General features: G+C 46.0%; 1 protein-coding gene across 1 annotated transcript in view; it reads left to right on the top strand.

Moving 5' to 3' along the window:
* PKHD1 (PKHD1 ciliary IPT domain containing fibrocystin/polyductin) overlaps positions 1-18567 on the top strand; it is a 1684711-nt gene that overhangs the window by 67449 nt on the left and 1598695 nt on the right. The window contains exon 5 of the mRNA XM_069236642.1: positions 10643-10742. Within this exon, the coding sequence (XP_069092743.1) occupies positions 10643-10742 (100 nt within the window). The remainder of the gene's footprint in view (positions 1-10642; positions 10743-18567) is intronic.

Raw genomic sequence — 18567 nt, 5'->3', positions numbered from 1 at the left:
GAAGTGAGGAAAATTGTGACCCAATATTGGCATTTGATAAAGACGGATAAGGTGATAGGTCAGAAGGTCAGTCCTCAGCCAAAAATGACATACAGGAAGAGTTGTTCTTTATGGGATATGTTAGTACATAGCTACCAGATCTAAAGCAGGGAGACCTTTTCAGACAAGCAACATGGTTTTTACAAATGTGCCAAGGGTAAGGCCTGTAGAAACATTGTCAACTGTAAAGGGTATTTGTTACCGACAGGAAAGGAAGTGAAAATTAAAAAAATCCTAAACTGTAATTCAGAGTTTGTTGTTTATGTCATCACCTGTCAATGTGGATTACGGTATGTGGGCAGTACAATTTTCCCGATGAAAAAACGGATTTTGGAACATTGGCGTGCCATCAAGAATAATGATATAATTTATCCGGTGGCCCGCCACTTTAATCCTGTTCATGGAGGTAGAATTGATGCAATGTCAATTTTTGGAAAAGATAGGGTGCCCCCAACCCAGAGGGGGGGTGATAGGGAGCGAAGACTCAGGAGGATGGAATCGGAGTACATAATCCGACTAAACAGTAAGCACCCTGGAGGTTTGAACCAGGAAGAGGAACTCTTTGTGCATATTGGGTAATTTTGACATAGCATGGACAAATCCATGGGTATGCCAAGATATGAGTCCCGTGCACACTGTGCCACTTGAACCAAGCTATACCTGTCTGATGATCCCTAACTAGGGTGACATCTGTGCTGGGTTGCTTGTTTTCTGGATCAGGGAGGACCTGCCTGGTAGTTCGGTCTGGACTGTTCCCATTGGAGCAGGGCAAGACTGATTTGCATATGGCCGGGTTCAAAACTAAGGTAGCCTGGTGTGCAAAAAACAATAGAGTGGGATGTAGCCTGTGTAATTACCAGTTGCTGTGACTAATTCAAGCATTCCATTCATCACTTTTTGTATACTGCTTTTTGTGGACAGTAAAATACATCAGCCATAATTTGGGTGCATTGGACCCATACCCCCACAAAGCCATAGTCCCACTGCACTTGCTGCACTGTTGATAGCTATGCCCTTCAGAGGGGCCACTTGCAAACCTGGTCCAGTGCTGTAAGGCCGGAACAGCAGGCTTCCTCCTTTGAGCCTCTCAACATTGAACCATGGCTCGTAAGCCTAGGGGAGCATGGACCTTTCCTGACATTCGCAGGTCTGGATCATGGCTGTGCGGTGCATGAAAGAAGGGATCAGTGGCATAGTAATGTAGCCAGGGGGTCTGATGCAAGAAAATGAGCCCAGAAAGTGAAATACAGCCTTAATCTCGGTGCATTGGGTCCATAATATCCATGAGCCTTGGTGCCACTGGACCTGCTGCACTATTGATAGCTACACCCTTTGAGAGCCCCCAAATGAGTCTTGCAGCCCTACTCCTTCTCTGCTAAATTTAGGACTGCCACCTCTTCCCTGAAGGTCTAACCTTGGTTAGCTGCAATCCCCAGTGGAAGGAGGGCCTCGCTAAAGCCTCACACCTCTGGAACATGGCTTCAGTGCCAATGGAAGAGAGGCAAGTAGCACAGCAATAGTACCATGGGTGATGTTGCAAAGTAAAAGCGTCCCCTCATTCTTGTCCACTGGCTGCAGAGTAAAATAAATCCATAATTTGGGAACATTGGGCATTTAATATCCCTGGGCCCAGTGCCTCTGCACCTGCTGCATTACTAATGGCTATGCTCCTGCCCGATGGCTATGCCCAGGCAGAAAGGGAATGCCTCAGAGCCCTCTAATTTGCATGCAATGTGAAATCACAGGAAATTATATCACAGGACATGAACGTTGACATCAACCTATGCACAGAGCATTGGTACAGAGCTGTGAGATAGTTTCAATGGGGCTCAGGGGTGGGTCCCACAGGAGGCGCCTTCCACCGCCTGGGCCTTTCAGACATGGTGTAGGACTGGGAGGATTAGAGGAGGGAGCCCACTAACCCATGGGCCTCACAGCACATAAACATGGCCACAAGGCCCACAGAGAGGGGCCCTCCCCTTGACCTGGCAATGCTACATCATAGCTACAAGACAGAGGGTAGAGACCTCCACTCCCCTAGAACTCGCAACCACGGTCACTTGCTGCAAGCCACATTGGCATCACAACAATAGTGTGGCACTGCAACCCAGGGGGAGGGTGTTCCCTTCCATGGATTACCCTACCCTGATCCACATCTGTGAGGCCCATGGGAGTGTTGTCCCATCTTCTGGCCTCATAACTATGATGTAGTGCTGCAAGACCCATGGGATGTGGCCCCACTGCCCTGGGCTTGACGTCCATGGTCTGGTGCTGCAAGACTCAGGAAAGGAGAGTGCCCTTTCATGGGCCTCACAGCTATGGTCCCCAGTCATCGCTGCAAGAGCCAAGTAGGGTTGTCAATTTTCCATTATCACTTCACAGGACAATGTATGCCTTTGGAGAAACACTGCACATGCACAGGCACATTTTGTGTGCAGAGACTTCGGAAGATGTTTTTTGGAGAGCATGGGATCTAGGAGTCCTATAGCAGGTTTTTGGGATTTAATTCTAAATCTTCCCTCTAAAACAAGTCATGTTACAAGATAACTCAGCTGGAGATTGAGTTTATCAAGCGTGATTACTCATCATACTATATTTGAGTTCTAATCCCTTTACCACCTTCTTAAGTGAGCCTTGACTGATCGCAATTCCAAATTTTGACCAACAAATTTAGAAAATGAACTCTGGTATTCAAACTGAATGAAATAGTATTAAGCTTTGAAACACCAGTGGTAGATATTAGTATCTACCACTTATACTGTCCAGTAAGTACCCATTACCACAGGACCTCGTCCAACTGGTAATTTTTAACTATGGAAGTAGAGTATTTGACATCTGATCTTAGTTTTATGATGAGAATAATCACCATGTTCAAAAGCTGAGCAGAGCCCATAACAAAGTGTGGATTCCCTGGGAGGGGCAGCCTTTCCTTCAGAATCACTGACACTCCAGTTGTGGTTTAGTGGACTAGGTGGAGATGTGGAACCAGGAGACATGTTTTTAATCCTTGCCTCCCATTTGGCCAAAGTGTGTGCTCCTGGGCAATCTCTTTTATGGAATTATTGTCAGGGCCAAGGGAATTATGCAATTGTGCGACCGCTGTATTTATCGCGTTATTATAGATTTGGCACATTTGCCACATAATCCATCATCTGCTGCCTAATCTGCATGTTTAACAAAAACAATTTTTGTTTCCAACTCAGATGGTTCAAAAGTTCCTAATAGCACAATGACACGTTTTGCCACACAGCTGAAAATTCTTTGCAAAACTAGACTGGCAACCGTTCTGTTGCTTATTGCTACATTTGAACGTTGAACTTGTACTAAATAAGTACAACCAATGCCCAGGCAATGTTAACAAGTCCACAAATGGTTAAGTAATACTATCCTAAAATTTCAGAATTATACATCATAATATGCCTTTCTTGATGCATAATTTACTAATCCCTTCTGGATAATTTGCCCCTCCCCGCCACATTATTTCAGTAGCCCTACTTATTGCTCTGCTGCTCACTTTTTGGTAAGATTGGGAGTATTTTGATTCAATGTAAAAACTGCTAGTCACCGAGATTTTTAAAAATGTATGAATATTTCCTGAGAGAAGGGAGGTGCCCAGCCATATATAATAATTACCTAAATGCATTACAGCGGTAAACATATAGCTTTTGTACTAAGTAGCAGTGTGCAGCACTGGGTCTGGGTCTAATAATTTAACAAAGTGTTTGATCCTGGGCAAATAATACTCTCCCTTTGACTCACCCACTGATCTGACAATACGGCACCACTTTGAAACAGACTTAATGTGATAAACACCAAAGGCATACTACCTGGATCAGCTTGATGTCCAGTTTGAACCACAAGCCCATAAATAGCCGAGCTTTAATGTGGCTTCTACCTACCGCCCTCTATCTAACCAGGATGTGGCATTACAGCTAGAGCTGCCAACTTTGTAAGTGGGGAACCAGGTTCCATTCTTTGCGCCCACTCAAGATCCTGTTATTCTAGGCAAATCGCTCATACTTCCTGTGCCTAAAGTAAAATGTGTCCTTGTGTAATGTATCTAGTTCTCATTTAAAATGCTATAATACCTTTGGGTTGAATCTGCGCTGTATAAAACTGCATCAAATGGGTTTCATTCCTCATTCAAGGCTGTTTGGATCTAGAGTTGCATCAGTTCTGTTCTGTTTCAGGTCCTGATAGGTACAAAAATAAGCAATAAAAATCAAATCACCCGAAGCTGTTATTTTCAGCCATTATATGTACATAATCAAAACAGCAAATATAAACAGAGCTGTGTTTGGTCCCTGAGTAATAATTATGGTAAACAATGACTGAAACATCATGTTACATATTAACATGATGTGTGACCCCCTGACCTGTTTTGGGCCAGGAGTACACTCGGCTCCACCAGCCTGCCTCCGTGCCCCTGACCCCGCCGTTGCTGCAAACAGAAGTTCAAAGCCCTCCACCACCCGCAGGCACCCGCCTGTGCCTCATCCCTGGTGCTTAGTGGTAGGCGTATCTAGTGCTTTGTACCATGTATTTCGTTATTTGTATATCGTATTTCGTTTCTTGCACTTTGTTTTTCATTTCACACACTGTTTTAAAATTTGCCTGTGCCCATTTTCTGCTACACTTCGTCGAATTGCTCTGATAGTGCCGGTTTTTCTTTTTCCGGCTCTTGGCGGTTTGTTCTGACACTGCCGATGCGTCCCCTGCGTCCCCGCCCCCCTCGCACCCCTATCGGCCACTCCCTCCCACCTCCCAGCTGCTCCTCCCTCCCACCTCCCCTTCTTAATGGCGGCTGCTGTGCGGGCGCGCCAGAGGCAAGCCCGTCTGCGCCCGTCCGTACCTGGACCGCGCCCAGCACCCGGCCCCCCCAAGCACCACTACTCCTCCACAGAGCTCCTTGCTCTCAACCCCAGCCGGCTCCCCGCCTGCGCCCAGGCCAACCCCAAACACACACACAGACCTTTCACATGCCACTCATGCCACTTCTTTTGCACTCATAACAACACCAACAAGCACCACAACAACACCAAACCCCCCAATCACCTCAACTGCATCCTCCTTAACACCCGCTCTGTCCACAAGCACACCATCGAGCTTTGGGACCTACTCACTACAAACTCTCCCGACATCGCCTTCCTCACTGAAACATGGATGAACTCCTCATCAGAACCCGACATCGCCATAGCCATCCCAGAAGGTTACAAAATCACCCGTAGAGACCGCACCAACAAACCAGGAAGAGGAATCGCCATAATACACAGGAACTCCATCAAGATTTCCAACAACACCGACACCCTAGACAACGCAGAACACCTACACTTTCAGGTACACATCAACGCCAACACCACCCTAAGAGGAACCCTCATCTACAGACCACCAGGACCCCGCCCCCAATTCTGTGACACCATCGCCGACACTATCAGCACCCACGCCGTCACCTCCACAGACTACATACTCCTTGGTGACCTTAACTTTCACCTGGAAAGCACCCACAACTGCAACTGTATGGCCCGGCTGGACAACCTCGCAAACCTCAGCCTCAAGCAACTGATCACCTCACCCACTCACTCAGCCGGACACACGCTAGACGCCATCTTCACCTCCAGCAGCCACATCGCCTTCACTCACACCACTGAACTCCACTGGACTGACCACCACTGCATCCATTTCTCCTTCCTGAAACCCCCCACCCACCACCAACAACATCCTACCCACTACCGCAAGTGGAACAAGATCTCCAACCTTGCACAAGCTCCACCTCCCCAACACCAACGGCCCCCAATGCCGCCGTCCTCAACCTCACACGATGGCTAGAAACTTGCGCTGACTCCCTCGCCCCTTTCAAAATAAACAACAATACCCGCAACATCAAGACTGCCACCTGGTTCACCACAGAACTTCAGTCTTCCAAACGAGAATGCCGAAAAATTGAGAAAGCCTGGCGCCAAGCACCCTCAATGAGCAACTTTTCCGCCCTCAAATCAGCCATGCGCAAACACCACCAACTCATCCAGACCACCGAACGGTCATTCTACAAAGAACGCATAGACAACAACACAGACAACAACAAGGAACTTTTTGCCATCATCAAAGAACTCACCAAACCCAAATCCTGCACCATCGAACCTCCACACTCCCAAGACCTCTGCAACTCCCTCTCCAACTACTTCCACCACAAGATCACAAACATACATCGTCAGCACCCACCATCACCACCACCGACACAACCAACCCCACAACACCCTGCCGCACCAACCTACTGAACACTTGGACCCCCACCAACGATGAAGAAATCAGCAAAACCATGAGCTCCATCCACTCAGGCTCCACAACACACCCTTGCCACCACCACATCTTCAACAAGGCCAGCCAAATCATCGCTCCCCAGCTCCGGGCCGTCATCAACAGTTCCTTCGAGACGGCAACCTTCCCAGATATTTGGAAACACGCCGAAGTCAACGCTCTTCTCAAAAACCCCAAAGCAGACCCCTCACAAACTACCGACCAATCTCTCTTCTCCCCTTCCCCGCAAAGATCATGGAGAAGATACTAAACATACAACTGTCTTGCTTCCTAGAAGACAACAACATACTCAACGTCTCCCAGTCTGGATTCCGCAAAAACCACAGCACCGAGACCGCCCTCATCACCTGTATATACAACATCAGGACCAGATTGGACAAGGGCGAAACCGTTGCCCTCATCCTCCTAGATCTCTCCGCAGCTTTTGACACCGTATGCCACCAAACCCTCCACACACGCCTCTTCGACGCTGGAATTCACCACAATGCCCTGGACTGGCTCACCTCCTTCCTCTCCGAAAAAACTCAAAGAGTTCGCCTCCCTCCTTTCCGGTCTACAGCCACCAAGACCATCTGTGGGGTCCCCCAAGGATCCTCCATCAGCCCCACCCTTTTTAATATCTACATGGCTCCTCTCACCAACATCATCTGCCCCCACGGCCTCACCATCATTTCATACGCTGACGACACCCAGCTCATCATCTCCCTCACGAGGAACCCAGCTAATGGAAAGAATAACCTACATGCGGACTCCTCGCCATCGCTAACTGTATGACAGCAAGCCACCTCAAATTGAGCTCAGAAAAAACAGAGATCATCAGTCGGTCCCAACAAGACAGCATGGAATGACTCTTGGTGGCCCACCACCCTTGGACCACCCCCAACACCCACCACCCATGCACGCAATCTTGGCATCATACTGGACTCATCCCTCTCCATGACTCAGCAAATCAACGCCATATCATCCTCCTGCTTCAACACCCTTCGCATGCTACGCAAGACTTTCAAATGGATTCCTTCAGAAACAAGAAGAACAGTCGCCCACGCCTTCATAAACAGAAGACTGGACTACGGCGACGCCCTCTACGCAGGGACCACAGCCAAGCTTCTGGGAAAACTGCAGCAAATCTAGAGCGCAGCCGCAAGCCTCTTCCTCAACCTCCCTCGCCACGAACACAGCTCCAACCACCTCAGATCCCTACACTGGCTGCCCATCAACAAAAGGATCATTTTTAAAATCCTTGTCCACGCTCACAAAGCCCTCCACGACACCAGACCGGCCTACCTCAATGAACAAATCAACTTCCACAAACCAACTCGACAGCTCCGCTCTGCCGACCTCGCCTTCGCTACAGTCCCCCGCATCCAACGCACCACCTCCGGTGGCAGATCCTTCTCCCACCTCGCCGCCAAAACCTGGAAATCCCTCCCCACCAACCTACGAAAAACCCAGGACCTCCTAACCTTCAGAAAGCACCTCAAAACATGGCTTTTCGAACAGTAACTCCCCCGCGCCTTGAGACCCTACCGTGTGAGTAGTGCGCTTAAGAAATTTGTTTGATTGATTGATTGATTGAATTAATACATACAATTTTCTTCAAAGCGCTATCTAGTATTGTGTCACAGCCTTTGCAGACTCCTAAAACAGCAACAAATGGCCTGGAGTTTTGCCTTGGACAGGTGGCAACCCTATTTGCATCCCAGTACTTGAAGGTGATCCTGAACTTGCATGGCACAGGACCCCCTCCTATGCTGCACTGCCCCTTCCCATTCAGTGACAAGCACCTCTTTCACAGCTAATCAAAGGCTGAAAGAGCGTGAGTTGCTTGTCGTTCCTTAGGACCTTCCCGTATTCCTGGCAGCACTACACATGCCTGTGAAGCCCAGGAGAGAAGTGTCCCTCTCCTGAGCCTTGCAGTGCTGGATCATAGGTTTGAGGCCCAGGTCAGGGTGGACACTGGCCCGAGGCCTCATGTAGGTGGGCTCATCACGGGGCCCTGTGCAGCTGCCCATGCTGTCCATGCATAGTGCTGGCCCTGGTCCCATGTAACCTTCCTAAAATGCCATGGCTTTAAGGAGAGCCCACCCAGCAAATAGCCAGTGTCTCACGGGATTAACCAATGGCCCACATTTGTATATGTTTCACTGTGCTGGTAACGTGCTCATAACTGGCAGGCAATTATAGCTGCCCGAGGGTGCTAAATAAAAAGGAGAAAGTATGCAAAGAAAAAATAATAGCAAAGTAATGTATTGGCTCCCATGTCCTGTCACTATAGTCCACAATTTTACTGGGATGTGCAGGTGGTAACGCGTCCAGCCTTTATAAATTACCTGTATCTGGACACGTTGGAGGTCGGTGAACCCTTTTGCCGAGTTGGGCTCTCCTCATCCTAGAATAGTCAGATCACTTAAACCAATAATCAATGACTATTGTAATCGATAGCCAAATACCCAATTAATAGATCAAAATGTCATATTAAGAATCAATAACAGTTGGTATTTCGACGCAACATGACCTTTCAGTCATGAATAACCACACCAGTTTATTAAAGTTAGTGAATTTATTTCCCTATATTAACAAAGCTAGCACAATGTATATAAGTCTCAAAACCAAATGATATATGTATATGAACATTACTAGCTGTCCATAGCGGTGGAAGAAACGTAATCTACGCAAAATCTGAATTATAATGCATTCAGTTATAGCAATACAAATCACTAATATGAGTGATTGAATTTGACTAATTGCATACATCGGTCAGCATGACAAGATTTCAATTCAACATGGTACGTCAAGTGCATACCTCGACTAACCTCTAATTAGCATTGGCATGTGGGGCTTCATGCAAAACGAATTTAGTCAACACAAATTTGGAAAACTTCTAGCTTGGGCCCTATCAAAATAGCAGTTGGTACCTAAAAGGAAAAATACAATGCATAATACAGTTATCCTTTCATAATTACCAAATACAATCAGCATTCAAGAAATTCTTCGTCCTTCAGGTACCGGTTCGATCAGCATGGGGCAGATTTCAAAGGGGGCAGAGTTAAGGGCAAGTTTCCTTGCAGCAGCAAGGAGAATGGGGCAAAGTTACTGCATGGGCAAGACGGGGCAATTTTAAAGTTAAAGTCTCTAGGGTGAGAATTCTCAAAGTCTCTTTCTCTGGAATAGAGAAAAGGGCATCAAGATGTCGTCCGAGATGGCGTCTGGCATTTGGCTTCAAAGATGGCATCAAGGAAAATGGCTGACTTCTCTTTGTCCAGTGGGTTTAAGTAAGAAACATTCCAAAAACTTCAGGGTCTTCCATTAGAGGGTTCATAGGGTGGCTTCAATTTGACCAATGAATAGTGTCTTTCTCCTAGTACTCATTTATGCATACATTGTCCTTGGAGCCTTGGAACACAAGTTGCAACAAGGTTTGCCAATTATTTCGGTATCAGTGCTTTTATTATCCGCACCTGCAGGAGCTGACCTTGCATCAAAAGGGATGCAACCAGCCTAGCACGAAACCTTGAGATAAGTGTATTAGTCATTTCTACTGGAAAAATACAACCTTTAAATGAAATAATATATTTTATTAGTGCAAGTGAAAACCACGCAGCTGAATTTGAGACCAGGCAACTAGGCCAAAGCCTCTACTAAATTTAAGCTAAGCATAAAACAGTTTCAATCAAGAAAATCATAAAACACATTTCCAATTTTGACGGATTTCTACATTTGTCAATTCTTCATGATTAATTAAGCTTGTTTATAATAATGACGAACTACCCTGTGGGCACAATTTCCCACGTATATTATTTTTCTTTGCTAAAATCACACTACTTTATACGATTTTGATTATATGATATATGAATATTTGTTAGTCCTTCTTTTTCTGCGTCATCACAGGTCATTATGAAAATGCTGTGCCTTACTGGGCAAGAGAGCCATTGACTGAATGAAGTGGACTCACCCATTGGCACATGCTGTATGCTGTGATGGGGAGATGCAAAATGTGAATGGATACTGAACAGAACAATGGATGAGGAGGGCTGAACCAGGGCCCCCTGAATATCGATTTACGTATTTTTTAGTTATGTTTTATATTACACGAGCTTAGCAAGAAATCTAAAGAAGTAATATATTGCAATTACCGCTCAATGTAAACCACCTCTTTGCAGATGAAATGTGGTAAACTGATTGGTTTGAACCCAGACATATACATAAATTTTAATCCATTTACTAATTATTGGATTTACAGGTAGTATCCAATGTTACAGAGAACAATGTTACTGTTTTCTTGTTGTAGGTCTTCACAGGAAGAGGGTACTTACTGGCTAAGGGTTATTTTCAACGGGCGACCCATAACCCACTTCGGGACACTGTATGACAACAATTTTACTTTTAAGGTAAGAAAAACACTCCCATGGGTAACTTGTCAACCCTGAGGAATGCATGTAGGAACAGTGCTGTCAAAATGTGCTAATCATCACAGGTAGAAGTCAGTAAGGAGCACCTTACCAGCAAATTGCAGCTTCCAAGTGCAAAGGAGAGGAGAAAATAATATTTGGGGGGAGAGGGACATGGGAGCAACAGACAGGTGGGGGAGGTGAGCAACAGAATGCTGCTGAGCGGCACAGCATGGGGGAGTGAGGAGCAGGGAGGGGTAGTGGAGCAACCAAGAAGCTGAGGTGCAGGTCTGGAATTTAAAAACATTCCCAGTGATGGGTAGGCCAAAAGAAGCAATATTCAAGCTGAGGGGGAAGCAATCTGGAGAGCACTGGTGATGGATTTGTGAGGTGGAAGCAGCACACAGTGAGAGGGAGAAAGAAAACACAAACCTCACCAAGGAGTGCAAAAAGCTAAAGAAAACCAAATTCCCTGAATGTACGCAGCGGAAGGATAAATCATCTAATCCGTAAGGATGGTTAAGAAGTTATGCCACTGGGGAGAGGCAAACAGGAGACGAGGAAGGCAAGCAATCAAAACAGAAGCAGGTAAATGAGATTGACAATAATGTTAACCAATGACAATTAATGCTCTGAACCAAAGTCTACTCTAAGCTACAGAAGCTGTCAGCCAGTGAATCCTAAAAAATGGACTAGACAAACTAATTAATCCTAGGTCACAGTAACCTGAGACCTGTGCCCTTATTTGGCAAAGGGAATATCATTACTACTCACCTTTATTCATTCCTGATGCTGTTAGAGGTTGAGATTTCTATTCCTAAAGCCCCTGCCCTGAAGCCGGTCTTGAGTAACAGCCAAGTTTCCCAAGTCCATTCATTGCTAGCTACTCCTGTCCAGGTATGTTCTTAGTATTCTAAGACTTGTAGTCCTGGTTTTATCATGAGATAAATTAGACTATAAATCCCACAATGCCTGGACCAGAGAGGCCCATGTGCACCTATGAAACTTGACAAGTCAGTTCTTGTTGCTTGCAAGGCCCACAGTGGACAGTCACTCTGGGTGCTTCTTTATTGTTCCATTGTCAGCTCCATTAGCAGGTTGGCACACAGTGGGTAACTTGCTTAGTCTTGGCAGAACCCCAGCAGGATTCAATTTCACAGGTGTTGGGCATTGTCCTCTTTGATCTTCAATCAGACCCCAGAAAAGTGCAATTCAAGGGGTGTGTAACAAAGTGCTAATGCATTTTTTTCACGCACACCTGTGTGAAGAAGAAAGGCAACATGTGGCCGTGAACGGCTGGACCGGAGATGGAAGATGCTGTTCAGAATAAACTGGACTATTTAGTAAGCCTGTCTGAAGCTAAAAACTGTAACATCAAATGCAGCTGGCAGTGCTACATGTTAAATTACAGCAGAAATGCTTGTAGAATGAGGTTTCTTGCTCTTATTGTAAAATGTGTCACAGTGCACTACACTGTACTGAAAAACGCTGATCACTCTCACCTTTGCAGTCCATGTGACTAGTGACGGCTGCCTCAAATCTCAAGTTGGTGGGGCGAGGGGGTGGGTGATTAGGGAAATAATATATTTTTTTTAACGTACCTGTCCTGCTGCCGACACTGCCGGCTGCCTCGCTCCTCCTCTCTCCTGCTCCTGATGGTGTCCCAGCAGTCCCTGGGCCACCAGCACAGACTCCCCATGCAATCCTAGCACTGCTCTCATGCTATACCGAACTGCTCTCATGCTGTATCTAGCATGAGAGCAGCACCAGGATTGGTCTGAGCGGCTTGGTCTGCCGCTCTGACAGTGCATTGGAGTCTGTGCTGTTTCTCCAGCCCCGCTGTGCAACACAGCTGGGTTGGAGAAACCTAAGGGCGCACATCTGTTTGGCTGGCCTTAGACGGCAGGCCAAACAGGCATGCACACTTTTAAGTGCACTCCAGGGACTCCACTCCTCTCCTCCCTCCAATGGCCCAGCCCCGCCCCTCCCTGCACACGCTGGCTCAGCCAGCACCTGAAAAATAAAACAATAATAAAATATTGTTTTGTTTTTCAGCTGCTGGCTCTGAGCCAGTGGGGCGACGATTCTCTGCCACGTACCTGCAGAAGGAAAACAGCAAGAAGCCTCTGGTGTCAGTGTCAGGAGGGTAGGCTAGCAGAGCAGCCTGTCCTGTGTGCACCGGGCACCAGGCCATTCTCAGACTCTAGGTTGTGATATTTTAGGGGCGCCAAAGGTACCAATGTAAATATTAAGAAATCTTACCCTGTGGTACTTAGCAACCGCATCATACCATGATAACCTGGGAACTGTCGCTATCAGGTTATGATGTGATTATTAAAAAGGCCAAAGGGGATGTCCTTCTAATCAACGATTAATGGAACATTCTCTTTAGCATCCCTAGCAGCCACTTCATATTGTAACAGGCTGGGAATTGTTGCACTCAGCTAATGATGTCATTGCTAAAAAAAGGCCAAAGGGAGATCGACCCTCTAGTTAGTACATTAGAGGAACCATACCTGTTTGCGTCCCTAGCAGGCACTTCATAATGAGATGGCCTTGAAACATGTTCATAGTAAGCAGGGTCCTTACATGCTCGCCTGCTGTGTGGAACTTGCCGCTGCCAGTGTACATTGGTGCAGCTCCTGCGCCCCAACCTCCCCAGCATCTGACACCTGTGATGTATGAGATTTGAGACTCAGCACCCTGAAAGGGTCATTGTTGTAGCATGCGAGAGAGAACTATTCGTGGACAGGCTGAGGAGAATGTAACCATCCGCGAAAGGCTGAGGGTTGATACATGAGAGACATTCAGCCAAATATCCAGAGAACAAGGCTAGTCCAAAGGTCTTTTCTCTCTGCTTCTTCTTGTGTGTTGTGATGTGCATTCGTTTTGTGTTGACAGACAGCCACAGTTTTTTTTTTTTTTTGCAAGACCTAAAAACTCAATGAAGGCTGCAACAATAAAGTTGAAACAAAAAGAGCTACCCGCAATGTTCACGTACTGTAAATTGCAAGCCACACTGTTTTCCCAACTATTGCAGAACTGGGTTAATTTACGAGCCTTGGCATATTCATTGGTGATGGGATGACTTGAAGGCTAAACATTGCTTGAGTACATTTTTATCATTCTTCATTTTTACATTCAGTTTGTCAGTGTCTTTTTTTCAGTAGTTTTCACATGCCACCAGCAAGCGTTTTGCGGTAATTGTAAAATGACATTTAGCTCTTTACAAAACATGTACATAAGGTTACCTTCCCTGCGTCTGAGCTAGGCACAAGCAGATGCACATCTCACCTCAAAGTGGTGGAAACTCTCCTCGGCTTTGCCACCAACACTAGAGTTTAATGTGGAGGCGGGGAGGTCAGGACATGTGTGTGGGGTTAGCTTCAGGACTGAGATCAATGGCCTAGCTCAGTGGTTCCCAACCTTTTGACTTCTGTGAACCCCAACTTTGTCATTCCTGCAACCCAGGGAACCCCACTGAATCATTATTGGTATCTGGGGAACCCCCACTGAGTTATCATTGGAAGACGGGTACCCCGGCCTAAACATTGTTGATGATTTGAACCACAAAACAATACACAAGGCATACAGAAACAAGTATTCCCTCAACCACATACACAAATGATAACACATTTTATTTAATTTGCAAACAAATATAAATAAAATAAATAATTGTAATGGAAGGTTGTAGCTTGTCTACATTCAATTGAACCCACACATCTTCCATACTGTATTTGCTGCACCTGCACTTCTCCCACAAATTAATATGAGGATGCTAATATGATTTTTAGCCTCCAGTTTAAAATCTCTTGACATTTACAGTCATGGGAGTCAATTTGCACAAACGCCAGGGGTAGCGGAAGTGACATCACACGCCATTTCATCTTTACTTTCACTCACACACACATATGCTATCACAAACCCACATTCACTCATGTGCACACTCTATTTTACATAAGCATACACTCACCGGCAAGCTGCACACAACATACACACAAAAGTGTTATTTACTTACCTCAGCTACCAAGGAGGGCCCTATTCCAGCTAACCGTACCCTGTTCTTTCACTATTGGTGTAATTAAAAAACTGATTGAAAACAAGGAAGTGGAGCCCAAAGAAACTTGCATAAGGATGAGCTGCCCCTGTGTGCCTGGCACTGAGTTTGCCACCTCTAATGCCAGGGGTCGCAAAGGGCAAGCTGAGGGTCGCAGCTGCGACCTCTGACGACTCCTAAATAGCCGCCATGTTTATGGTAGATTTGAAAATGTTCAATTGTACATTTAGCCACTTTATTTATGTACACTTTATTAATCTGTTAAAAAGATTGAATTTTCTAAGCATTTGCGGGCCCCCTGTGTAGGCTTCGTGGATCTCCAGGAGTCCCCGGATCACAGGTTGGGAACCACTGCTCTAGCTGATTCCCCTTCTCTGCCCCGCCACTGTGTGAGTGGTGGGGTGGGCATGGCTTCATTAGTATGTGAGGGGGGAACTAGAAGAGACTTGCTAGAGTTTGACAACTCGAGCATTCTTCTATTAGGCACTGGTTGTCACTAGTGACCTTTTGTAGCAAACATCAGCAAACATTTTGTAGAAAATACAGGTATCAGTTAGCAAAACTGAGGGTGTGTATGATATTGTTGCTTTATATTTCACATTATTTTGCGTAGACACTGCCAAGAACAACCTTTAAACTTGAATGCATGCATTGATTGCTTTGTTTTTACTTCAATTTGAGTACAAACTGATTGTACCTAACCAATGGATTGTATCGCCCTTCTCAGAGTGCTGTTTTCACATTCAAAAGTTAATTTAGCAAACATATTATCTACAATCCCTTTGTGATGAAAACCTGTTTCATCGCCACCAACCGCCGAATAATGTAAATGGTTGTTATATTGCACTTGCTTACAAACCTCTGCATGATCGCGAGCTCCGCTCCTCTTAAAACCATCACCCCTCAGTGGGTGGGACATCCTGCGGCTGGAAGACAGCCAGGGTTGCAGACCTGCAGGCAGCACACTGTGTGGGCGAAGTCTGAAAAGTTGAACTGTCTACGATTCCAAATCTGCCCGAGTTTGCGGGTGGAAACATTAATACACTCTTAATTAAAAAGTCACTTGCATTTTCCAATGTTTGTGAGCATGCTTTTCTAAAAATAGATGGATATTTTTGCCAAAAAAAACAACAATGTGGATTTTCAAAAAAAGCAGTTCCACTACTCCGAACATCACTGCTAACCAGGACTACTCGGAAGCAAAAACGTGACACAAACTTGCACTCCTACAGGTAATATTTTGTGTGGACTATCTGTTTCCCACTGGAGAAACCACTTCCTTAAATCAAGACAATTTAAGTGTGTGTCCAGAGTGGGAAACTACCACAAGGAGATAGGTGAATTTGACTTCGGGGCGTACACCTACTTTTGTGGGTATTCCCATGCAGAAACTAGTGGTGGGGATGCGAAGCAAAGTAAAAGCCCGGCTTAGAATAAATGTTGGCTCTAGCTCGGCTGTTGACCATGAGGTGGGCCCCCTTATTATCGAAACCACAATATCGATGGAACACAAAAGGGAAACATCGCCAACCACGATTCCCGAACAACGAAGTTGTGAACAACGAAAGCGGAACAACGCTTTTATTAACCACGACTTCGTTGTTCTGTGCCTTTACCACGCATGTCCTGAACAACACACATGTGTGGCTAAGGCATCGAAGAAGGGGGTTGGCTTCGTCGGAGAACATGATCAGGTAAGTGGGGCTGGGGCCGTTTTAGGGGTGGGGTGGGGGGTCGGGGCATTTTTAGTTTTAGGGGCAGGGTTGGGGTATTTTTTGTTTTTTGGGGCAGGGGTGGGGGATCTGCGTAGTTTAGGTTTAGGGGCGGGGGTGGTGGGCCGCTGTAGTTGTAGGGGAAGGGGTCACTGTAGTTTTAGGGGCAGGGATTGGGGTGTCGGGGTATTTTTAGTTTTTAGGGGCGGGTGGGGGGTCAGGGTAGTTTAGGTTTAGGGGCGGGGTGATTAAGTCGCTGTAGTTTTATGGGCGGGGGTGGGGGGGTCGCTGTAGTTGTGAGGGTGGGAGGATCAGGGTATTTTTAATTTTTAGAGGCGGGGTGGGGGGTCGGATAGTTTAGGTTTTAGAGGGGGTCACGGTAGTTTTAGGGGCGGGAATGGGGGGTCGCTGTAGTTTTTGGGGCAGGGGTGGGGGTCGCAGTAGTTTTAGGGGTCGGGTAGTTTAAGTTTTAGGGTTGGGGTAGTGGCAGAATTGTTTTAGGGGTGTGGGATTGGGGTATGATTGTTTTAGAGGTGGGGGAATTTGGGTGGGGGAGTCGCATGCTGGAACCATGCATGCCGTTCACGCATGCCTTTACCAGGGATGCCTTTACAATGAAAAATCGTTGTTAAGGCATTCATGGTAAAGGCATTCGTGGTAACAACGCGGTCATTGTTCCGACCGCGTTGTGTAGGCATGCGTGGTTCCAGCATGCGTTGTTCTGACTCCTATTCAACACAAAATCCATGATAGAATACAGAAAATAAAGTATCAACAGGTAAGTCTAGATTTTCTATACCTAACTCCACATGTATGTACCTATGTGGTATGTATATCTTCATGGCACATAGATGTGGAGTGAGGAATAGTAAATCTATACTTTCCTATATGCCCTTATCATTTGATATTTTGTCCCATAATATTCTGTCCTCAATATTCCTGTGCCACAATATTGTTGGTGTCGATATTCAGTAGTACAACAGTGCTTAATATGTGCTTGTTGTTTCCGGTGCTGAGCACCAGCACTTACTTTTGAGGGCCAGTGCTTATTCTTCTGCCTCAAGCATTTGCTGCGAGCAGAAGACACATATGCGAAAGACGGAGGAAGGGAAAAACGTAAAAGCGTCACAAAGGGAGAAAGTAGAAAGCTGCAGAGTGAGCTGAAGGGGCAGTGCATGTCTTTAAAAGGATTGAAGAGGCCCGAGATGGCTTCAGGATCACGCCGCCTCAGTATTCTGTGCTCGCACATTTAATTGCAGCAGCCACTGGTTTAAGAGGAGGGCTTTGGGCACCTGCACGTTTTTATTTACAAATGAAGCACTGAGTACAACCATGCTATGAAGGCTGGTGAGCCAAAACAGAGACAAGCATCCCAGGCCCTACTGTTTGACCTCTGTACTGCAGTTTTAAAAAACAAAAATACACTAGATGCATGAAAGCTGAACACAGGAAATTTAAAACGGTGCTTTGTGCTGTAAGTGTGCCTGTAGCTGAGCTGCAATTCCCAAGTATCTCAATAAAGACTTGCAGGAAGTTCATGTCAGCTTTGTTTTGTTCATAAGTAAAATAATGGTCAGAGCCTAAACCATGGCATTTACACTGTTGTACTCAGGAGAAAACCATGCAGGAACATAAACTCATGTTAGATTCACAAAGTGGTCAGTTTGCAAATCCAAGTTTAAAGTAGGATCAGAAAATCCTTAGGGGCATATTTACAAGCCCCTAGTGCCACTTGGCGCCACCCTAACGTCATTTTTTTTTACGCTAAGGCAGTGTTAAGGAGACCTTTTCCCACACTGTATTTACAAAGTGGTACAATGCTTGCATTGCGCCACTTTGTAAACCCTTGTGGCACATTATGCCTGCGCCAGGAATAATGTATGCAATGGGGCATTCCTGCACAGGGAGACCCAACAGATGTCGCAGTGAAATTTGCATCATTTCATTGCGCCATTTTTTTCCATCATTTTTAACGCCTGCTCAGAGGAGGCACTAAAATGACGCACCCATTTTAATCAATGGGCCTCCCAGTGCTTTGCTGTACTAGCGTCAAAAT

This window comes from Pleurodeles waltl, chromosome 5 (genome assembly GCF_031143425.1).
Source record: "Pleurodeles waltl isolate 20211129_DDA chromosome 5, aPleWal1.hap1.20221129, whole genome shotgun sequence".
Taxonomy (NCBI): Eukaryota; Metazoa; Chordata; class Amphibia; order Caudata; family Salamandridae; genus Pleurodeles; species Pleurodeles waltl.
Note: the sequence above shows the minus strand (reverse complement) of the source record. Positions and strands in the feature narration are given on the sequence as shown.